Raw genomic sequence first — 9,441 nt, 5'->3', positions numbered from 1 at the left:
ACACATCTACAAACTATAAGAAAGTAGAAAATTATTTTCATTCTAAATATTACCTTTGATCTTTGATATTTAGTCCTCAGACACTTGTGACATGGATCAAGACCCCCACCCCCTATTCCCACCTTATTAAGGTAAAAACTCATATACATGTGTCCTTCTAGCATGAATTACATTGACAGGGTTGCATAGTACTTTACATTGGTTTTCCTTTATTATGTTATCATTTGAATTGTAGATATTTGTACATAAAGCAGTCATATAAAAACAAGTCACACATCAAATTATCAATTTCATCATTTATTTATATTGATATTGGATAGACACATTTAATTTTTCTTGTACTTGCAATATAGATTTAAATCAACCACCCCTTTTTTTGTCTTTGTCAAATTTGGTTTAAAAAATGTTGATAAGATTTGCTGATTACATAACTTTAATAATCCATGTCAGAGACAATAAATAATTTTTTGGGGCTTAAATACAAAAAAAGTCAATCCCAGATTTAAAAAAAAAGAAATAAAAAAAACAAAAAAAGAAGAAATGAAATTAGCTGATTAGAGGAGGGATGGAATATTGATCCAAGTCCCAAGTAGTCCGAACGTAAAATAATAAGCATTGTTGGTGGTTTGCACAAAGAAAATTGAGAGTTGGATGAGTGTACCTGAATGCTGGCTATATTTAAATTTTACAGGTCCTTTGGTACCAAATCTCGGCGATTCCAACCATCTTGGTTGAAAGACCATCATTGGATGCGCTATTCTATTTCCACCGACTCTGTGTTTTGTGCGTACTGTTTCTTATTTGGCAATGCTGATTCGAAAGAAAAATCGTTCTTATCCAGTCCAATGACAGACTGGAAAAATCTGCTATCACTTGCGCGGCGCCATGAAAATTTAGCATTTCATAAGGGTTGTGTAACGGCGGGGGAAGAATTTGTACGAGTAAGTGAAGGGAAGGGAGATACCGTTGTGAGCATGCTATCATCAAGCCACAAAAAACATACTGAGAGAAATAGACATATACTTAAGACAATTATCGAAGTGCTATTACTATGTGGTAGGCAGAACATCCCTATAAGGGGACACACTGAAGATAAGAGTAACTTCATTGCCATCCTTTCTGAATTTGCCAAGAGAGACCCCGTCTTAAGCGACCACCTTGCCACGCGTCACGCGTCACGCTCTACCTACTTATCCCCTGATATCCAAAATGAACTAATCAATCTGCTTGGAAACCAGGTGCGCAAAAACATTGTGGATTCTTGCAGGAATTCTAAGTTTTTGGGCATTATTGCTGACGAATGTACCGATTCCTCTACAAAAGAACAGATGTCTTTGTGCATTAGGTTTCTTGATAGTATCGATGGTTGTCTTGAGATACGAGAAGAGTTTGTTGGCTTTAAATATGCAGAGAGTGTGAAAGGTATGGCAGTTTCCAATATCATCATTGATTTTCTTGCTGAATTGAACCTGAATATTCAGAATCTACGAGCTCAGTGCTACGATGGAGCTGCTAACATGTCGGGGAAATACAGTGGCGTCCAGGCCAGGATACTTCAAGTTGTTCCCGAGGCTTCTTATGTTCACTGCAAAGCACACTCGCTGAATCTTGCATTGATACACAGCAGCAAGGTTATGTGCATTCGAAACATGATGTCAACAGTGCAGGATGTGGCATTTTGTTTTGATTATTCTGCAAAGCGTTTGAAAGCATTCTCCGACGAACTGGCTGAAAACGATGACGTACAGGAGCAGATGGACCGACGAACAAAACTCAGAACACTGTGCGAAACGCGTTGGTCAAGTCGAGCAGATTCACTGTTCACCTTCCGCTCAGCTTTCCCCGTGGTCGTTGCTGCCCTCCAATCACTTGAAGATGCTAAAGATGAGAAGGCATCGCAATACTTAGCTGCTATTTTGAGATTTGAATTTATCATTGCACTAGTTGTAGCGGAACACGTTTTGAGCTCTACAGTAGCCTTAACAAACTATCTTCAAAAAAAGGACATAGACCTTTTAGAAGCAGTAACAGAGGCCAAAGTCGTTATCAGGAGATTAACTGATGAAAGAAACGACATTAGTGTTTGGGATGCATTGTATGGCAGGGCAACTGAAATAGCTGCAGAGCATGACTTGCAGCCATGCGTTCCAAGAAGAGCAGGACGTCAACAACACAGAGAAAATCATCCCCTAAACAACCCGTCGGATTACTGGAGAGTTTCGTTGTATCTCGTCTTTTTAGATCACCTGGTAAACGAAATATCTAGTCGAGTAACAAAGAACGAAGAGAGATTTTTAATTTCGTATTTGCTACCAGCCAAACTGCAAGACCTTACAGCGGATGTTACAGATCGTCTGTACAACGCCTATAAGTCAGACCTCACTAGCAAAGTAGAGTTTGTGGATGAAATAACAAGATGGAGGATTAGATGGAATCTTGCTGGTACCGATACAGGACCGAATAAAATCATCGATCTCCTGAATAAAACCAACAAAGACATTTATCCTGGCATTTTCTGCGTTCTGTCCATTTTCTTGACCATGCCAGTATCCTCGGCCTCTAGTGAGCGTTCGTTTAGTGCGATGCGTAGAGTTAAAAATTATTTGAGAACAACTATGGGAGACGAAAGGATGTCCAATCTTTCTCTGTTGCATGTACAACGTCATATGCCAGTTGACATTGATGCTGTAATTGACAATTTTGTTGCTGTGAAAAACAGAAAAATCAATTTCATTTGAAGGAGAATTTGAATTTTAAAGCAATAAAAAATGATAAAATTTTGTGGATAATCTTTTTAAAATCTTACACTAAATCCTATCAATTTCATATTACATGCACAAGTCATTTTTAATACAACACGTAATACCACATGTCATGACTATGCGTGCAAAATCTGGTACAAAAATTCTTTAAAATTACATCATTTTAAAGAAATTTAATGTCTATTTCAATATTTTTGATGCTCAGAGTAGTGCAAATGAGTCCTAATATTTCAAAAATTTCTCGGGGGTGACCCCCCGAACCCCCCCAGCGGGAGGGGGCGACCCCCTCCCGCACCTACCCCCCCCTCGGCGCTTCGCGCCTCGGTGAAACCTTCGGTTTCATTCTTCGGCCTACACGTTACAATAGTCCTAGCTACGCCCCTGCTAGTGACTAGAGTTTCAATCGAACGACTGTAGTTACTACTCATATTACGTCATATGACCTTATGAACTCTACGCAAGCTAACCCAGCCATGCTGTAGGATTACTGGAGTTTCAAAATGGCGGAACAAATAGAAAAAACTGAACTGTAAGAATTATTTTTTACAATATATTATGTTTAGCAGCGGTACTCCGTGAAGGCAAACTTTGAAACACACTTTATACATGAAGCTTTATAATATATATGCATATATGTTTATTTGATTAGATTTTTCAGGCTCATTGCCCAGTTACATTTTTTTGAAATGATTTGCGATTTAATTTTTTTGTTGTCCACGGTCCAGATGCTTGAGGACAAACCCCGATGCTTGAGGACAGACCCCCTCCCGGAATGTAGACCCCATCAACTTTTTTTTACATAAATTATCATGATTATATACATAGATGACATATTTGTGATATGATCTTTTCTATCAATTCGGAAAATGTGCTTAAACTTTTTATAAAAAATTCTACCCCCATCCTCGCTCTATACATATATATCGTTGGTATAGATTTTATCACAAACATGTCATTCAATCATGATTGAAATATGATTTATGAGAAAAAAAAGTTGAAAAGGCCCAGGGGTCTATATTGGTGGGGGGTTCCTGTCCTCAAACACTTGTGATGTTGTATGGGCAGAATATTTGTTAAATATCAAATGTTGCATGTTATTATGCAGTGTTTGAAACTCACTGTAAATTCAGTTAGACATGTCAGCCCTTCAAGAAATCTACTAGAAATTAGTTGTCTTTGATAAATTTGTTTTCTGCGATGATTTGAACAGGGGGTCAGATCATCTAAACTTCTATCTTGAATCTATAGGCTGCCAAATTCACCCTTTGTGCTTTTAATACTTTATTTCCTACCAATACCATTAGTTTATTTGGGAGAGATTAATCAAACTAATGAATTTTTAATAAATGGGAAATTTGAACGAGTCCACTTGGGCGTCAATCCATCCAAATCTATTGGCCCGCGTCAAAATTTGTACGTCTTGGGCGGACGGGTGCATGATTATTACAAACACTGAATTATGTATGAAAAAAATGTCATATATTGATATACAATACTTAAGAATAAATAATACAAATGAATTTATAATTTAAGGTTGCTTTAAGTGATGTTTTTTGTCATAAAATTTACAGGGTCAACATCTGTGTCCAGAAAGGCGAGAGGAAGTATGAAATTGGAATATCAAAAGATATATATATCATGTTACAAAGTCCAAATTGTGGTAATTTTGCTTAGATTTTTATTTTGTGGTAAGATGAGAGAAATTTTAATTTTATGCAGGAGATAAATTGATAAGTGATAAATATATTTTATTCACTGGCATTATGATAAGTTTCAAAAAAAATTATGAGAATTTGACCAGGTTATACTTTTTATAATAAAAGAAAGACCTTGAATTGATTGATATATAATTATTTCATTTTCTCTTTGAATTTTAGACCCAGCTGTAAGGAGTTCTATACTGAAAACTGCTTACGACACGGCGGCGAATGCAGCAAATGCAGCAGCTACCGGTACTCCTGCACCAATCTCTGATGAGGTTGCCCCCTCAATGTGCCGAAAAGGTAGTAAATAAATGTTGTAAAAAATACTATGGACACAATGTTAATACATTAGAAATGAAAGAATATCATGATAAAGAAATTGAGAAACTGTTTATGAATATTGTGCCACAATCCCCCTCTTCTGATCTTTCAAACAGTTCTGAAGCAGAAGAAAGTTTTGACAGTGAAGGATTTTCAGATAATGAACGCTTTGATTTATCTACAAAATGTTTCACCCCTTCAACAGATTGTTCAGAAAATGAGATATCTCATAACGAGATACAGGTTTCCGATTCAAATGTTATGCCAATTAGGGAATTCCACTCGTTGGTTTGTAATAAGCTAGGAAAAAATTATATCTGCAGGTTCACATATGGAAAGAAAAGGAGGAAAAGGACCTCATACAAATAAGATTAGGTATGGACGAACAGTTTCAGGATGTGAAGAACCATGATGTTCTTTGGGGCCAAATTACAAAGAAATTAAATGCACACAACATATTTATAAGTGTGCTTCAAGTAAAAAATAAATGGAAAAACTTGAAAAAAACCTACAAAAAGGTGATTGATGAAAACAATAAAACAGGAAACAAAGCAACTACTTGGAAATTTTATGATGATTTCAATGATGTTTTCGGCAACAGAGCATCTACTCAAGCCCAGGTAACATACGACAGTTCTGCAAAAAGAAAACTGGTGAAGTTGGGTAATACTGATGATGATGATGATGATAGCATTATCGATCCAAAGTCAAATTCGAAACCAAAAAAAATCAAACCTGAAAAAAACATAACAAATGCAGCAAAGGCCATAGAAAAATTAACTCAGCAGGGAGAGGAAATGCTTCAACAGATGAAGTCGCAACATGATGCCAAAATGGATCGTTTTGATCGACTTTTGAATCTTATGGAGAAAAAAAACTAATGTGAAATTAGTACTGAAAACAAAAAGTATGCATTGCTTATAAGGCCAAAATTAAAATAGTCTCGTTTCCTGCTACCTAACCTACCCTATTTTTTTGCACCTGACCTTAAAGTTTTTTAGCTTTTGTGGGGAAAAAAATGGAAAATGCAGGAATTTTATGTTCCAAAAGTTAAAAAAAAAAATATTCAAATTGTATTTCATGAAATATATGTTTAAAATATGGACTTTCATAAAATTCAACTTGAGTTATGCATCAAAAGACATAGAATTACATTTTAAAAGATAATAATGACCTAGCTTTGACATGTTTAATTTGGTTTAAAGTTTTGTAGTAGTTCATATTCCCAAAATACCGTTGGAAAAATAAAATAAAATAATTTTCCTAACTACCTACCCCATTTTTTTTAAGGCTGGTAGCAGGAAACAAGACTATTATTTTTTTGGCCTAATGTAACAAATGTTTGAATTACTTTATATTAGATTATCAAAGTTAAGCTGCCAAAAAAGTTAAATTTTTCATTCAATTTTTTCCAAAGTACAATTTTTTTTAACAAATAAATGGTGTATGCATTATTTGCAGTTTATTAATGAAATGTTAAAATATGATGCATCTTTTTTTTCATTTGAAGGGATTTCAATTTTCAGACTATTTTAAAAGAAGACTATAAAAATGTAATAAGATGTACTAAGTACTAAGATGTAATAAGATGGGAATCTAAAAAAAAAATTAAGAAATATTTTTATTCATTGTATCAATATCTTTTCAATTTATTGAGTTGATAGTGGAGACTGCAGACTGTACAGTTGGTCTTTTACATTTTAATTTTATACTCGAGACCTCTATGGCAGATGCCAGATTTTGAGGTCTTGATATGTTGATGTTTAATAGCTACTCTTAAAGTGACTGTTTTCTTGTTACATATTAATTTTATTATTTTTAAACTCTAGTCAAATAACTCAGGTGCCATGTTTAGTTTGCTTTTATTTCTATGTTGAAAATTTGTTATCATATTCAAAATAAACTGAAGAAAAAAGACTGAAGAGTTAATTTTAATCAAAGTCAGATGTAAATTTTATCAAGGAAGTCTAGCCATAATGGCTAGCCTTCTGTTTATGCCGTTTGGGTCATTTCTGAAAATGTTTGGGTAATTGTTTGGATGTCCAATGTCATCTCCTTCAATGAAGTCATCAACATCATCCTCATGAAGTATGCAAAGATTGTGCAAAGTGCATCCAGATACAATTAAGGACACTATATCCTCAGGTTTATGAAAGGGTATTTCACGCAATGTTCTAAACATTCCTTTCAGATGCCCTATGCATCTTTCAATAGATTGTCTGGCAGAAGACAAGATCCGATTGAATCGTCTTTGGTTTGCACCAAGCCGGCCATTGTCCCTGAATGGGGTAATAAGCCACCCTTTCAGTGGGTAGGCACTATCAGCAAGGATAATTTTGTTTCTGTCTAATAAATTTCCAGCTTCAGCTTGTGTGAATAATTCAGAATTTCTCAGAACCCTGGCATCGTGTGTGCTACCCGGCCAGCCTGTGTAAATGTTACGAATCAGAAGAGTATCATCACACACAACCTAAAATTAATCCCAAAAAAATTATAAATTTTCAGCATTCAGAAGTAATAAAAATCTTGCACAAATTAAAAAAGCTTGTTGGACAACATGCAACGTTTTGATTTATTAAGAAAAATTAAAGTCTGATACAGCACCTGGAGCTGCATTGATGGAAATGATTTTCTGTTGATGTAGTCAGGATCGCCGCCAGGGCCTGATGAAAGTCGAATATGAGTCCCGTCTAAAAAGCCCACTGTGTCTGGTATAGTGTTTTTCAATTGAATCCTTCCTGGTATGGTCTGCTGTTCCATAAAAGTGGGCCACTGAATTATCTGTAAACGTATTCAAATTTGGCACTATTATTTGTTTGATTTAAACATCTTCTTGTAGAATCTAACTTAGTATTGGTTATTAAGGTCAAGATCTAGTAAATGCTCTTAGACTGACTTTTTGGTGCTAGATCCATTATGACGTCATAATCACTTTCAACTTTCTTTTTCCCGTACTTTACGGCTCTAATAGAATTATGTAGAAAATAAAGTATTTTCATGGAATTTAATTTGAAATCACATGAAAAGTAGTCCGGATACCTATATTAAATTTAACATTTTTTAAAAGAAGAGACCAAGAACATACAAATTACCGTTTTCTGAAAGACTGTAGGCAATCTGGATACATTTTGTTGTGTGCTATGCAAAAAAACTCCCATATTCATGTCTAATTTTCTTAATTTTTCATTGAAAATGACAGTTTAAAATATGGTTTTTCATCTTATTTTCCTACAAATTATGCCCCGAAACACCTTTTTTGACCAAGCTAAAGTTATAAGGCATCATTAAAGGAATTCATTTCTTGAATTTGATAAATCTGTAGGCACCCTTTGTTTACTAGATCTTGACCTTAAATATAAACTGATGTTTAAATTTACTTGCCAGGTTTTTTACGTTTTTTAATTGTCTAAAATGATTATCAAATTTTACAAATTCATGGAAAGAAATTAAAGTCTAATGTTTGATGCATATTATAAAAAGAAAAAATATGAATGCCACACATGTAGGCTACATGTACAGTGTATATAGTTATGTACTTACGCTGCCCAGACATTCATTTATTGTACTGCTGACTTTTCTTATTGTCTTATGAACAGTGGCCATGCCAACATCAAAGTAAAGGCTTACTTCCCTCATGGATTCCTGATTTGCTATATAGCTCAAAAAAATTAGAAGCTGCTTACAGGGCGGTGTCTCTGCAATCCCACCGCCATGATCAACTGTCACCAAACGTGGTGAAATGCGCGCTAGAATTTCTTCAAACATACCTTTACTTATACGAAAATGAAGCTTAAAGTCTTCGTTTGTAAAATGTGGAATTGTTTCTTCAGAGAAACCACCAAGTCTAGGCAAATGTTTTCTCCTTAAAATAGCAGAGAACCGCATAAGAATTTGGCATACAACTGAATGTCTAAGAATCAAAAAATGCGCAAATTCGTCACTTTCATCGATAAAATTATCGTAAATAGCAAACATGTACGCCATGTTTTCGCTACCCTTCAAACGCACATGAGTTCGCTTGAAAACCACGTGTTGGTGTAAACATCCGGTCATGTGACGTCAACCAAGAGTTAATACTCGGGTTCGAATCGAAGTAGCCCCCTGTTAAAAGAACTTCACTACAGGAAGTGTTCCTGACCCTCAACTGCCCAGCACCATCCTACAGTGGTTTGCAGTACAGTGCTAACAAGGTAGGACCCAAGATTGTAAACATGGTCAAAGAAGATCTAGAAAGGCAAAGAACTCACCTCAAAAATGTACTAGAGAACTACGGATTACTACCTAAAACTCCTATTCCTGTGGAAGTTGACAGACGCTACAACAATCTACTGGCCGAGAGACAGGAACCCATTTCAACCTGCAATACAAAGTACATATACTATTTTAAGTAATGTTACACCAAGCAAATAAAAAAAAAATATTGGAGTGGTCACAAAAAACAAACTCTGTCATAAGCGGAGCCAAGTCTCCGGATCATCCCGGGATGTGTACTGCCACCTTAATGATTGACAAGCCCATTGGTAGGGAGGACTTGGCCACAGAGGAAATCTGCCGTGAGTTCCTAAGTGACCCAGGGCCTACTTACATTGGCCAGATCCCCACTGATGGAGACAGTGCAGCCTACCGTGGAGAGCAAAAGGCCATGAAAGAGCATG

At 35.6% G+C, this 9,441-nt stretch overlaps 2 protein-coding genes across 2 annotated transcripts; one reads left to right on the top strand and one right to left on the bottom strand.

Annotated features, from left to right (window-relative positions):
- The first annotated feature begins 665 nt into the window (after window positions 1–665).
- On the top strand, window positions 666–6,104 carry LOC134244947 (52 kDa repressor of the inhibitor of the protein kinase-like). Its single transcript, XM_062727205.1, has 4 exons — window positions 666–2,687; window positions 4,296–4,422; window positions 4,640–4,765; window positions 5,110–6,104. The coding sequence occupies exons 1-4, from the start codon at window positions 666–668 to the stop codon at window positions 5,196–5,198; spliced, it is 2,364 nt and encodes a 787-aa protein (XP_062583189.1). The 3' UTR covers window positions 5,199–6,104.
- A 254-nt stretch (window positions 6,105–6,358) lies between these two features.
- On the bottom strand, window positions 6,359–8,770 carry LOC134244946 (putative nuclease HARBI1). Its single transcript, XM_062727204.1, has 3 exons — window positions 8,327–8,770; window positions 7,391–7,567; window positions 6,359–7,256 (listed from the first exon to the last, which is right to left on the bottom strand). Exons 1-3 carry the CDS (start codon window positions 8,768–8,770, stop codon window positions 6,744–6,746), a joined length of 1,134 nt encoding a protein of 377 aa, XP_062583188.1. The 3' UTR covers window positions 6,359–6,743.
- Window positions 8,771–9,441: the final 671 nt, after the last annotated feature.

The sequence above is a fragment of the Saccostrea cucullata genome, unplaced genomic scaffold (genome assembly GCF_032062105.1).
Source record: "Saccostrea cucullata isolate Sc308-1 unplaced genomic scaffold, CSIRO_AGI_Scuc_v1 ctg2326, whole genome shotgun sequence".
In the NCBI taxonomy this organism is placed as follows: domain Eukaryota; kingdom Metazoa; phylum Mollusca; class Bivalvia; order Ostreida; family Ostreidae; genus Saccostrea; species Saccostrea cuccullata.
The sequence above is the reverse complement of the archived record's forward strand: the minus strand, read 5'-3'. Positions and strand labels throughout refer to the sequence as shown.

Bases quoted from the DNA above. Each gene is read 5' to 3' on its own strand.
- LOC134244946 (XM_062727204.1), bottom strand. From the start codon at position 8,770: ATGGCGTACATGTTTGCTATTTACGATAATTTTATCGATGAAAGTGAC. The intron at 7,568-8,326 runs GTAAGTACATAA...ATACGTTTACAG, and splicing joins TAAATGAATGTCTGGGCAGC to ATAATTCAGTGGCCCACTTT. The intron at 7,257-7,390 runs GTGCTGTATCAG...GATTAATTTTAG, and splicing joins TTCCATCAATGCAGCTCCAG to GTTGTGTGTGATGATACTCT.
- LOC134244947 (XM_062727205.1), top strand. From the start codon at position 666: ATGCTGGCTATATTTAAATTTTACAGGTCCTTTGGTACCAAATCTCGG. The intron at 4,423-4,639 runs GTAATTTTGCTT...TTTGAATTTTAG, and splicing joins GTTACAAAGTCCAAATTGTG to ACCCAGCTGTAAGGAGTTCT. The intron at 4,766-5,109 runs GTAGTAAATAAA...TTATATCTGCAG, and splicing joins CCCCTCAATGTGCCGAAAAG to GTTCACATATGGAAAGAAAA.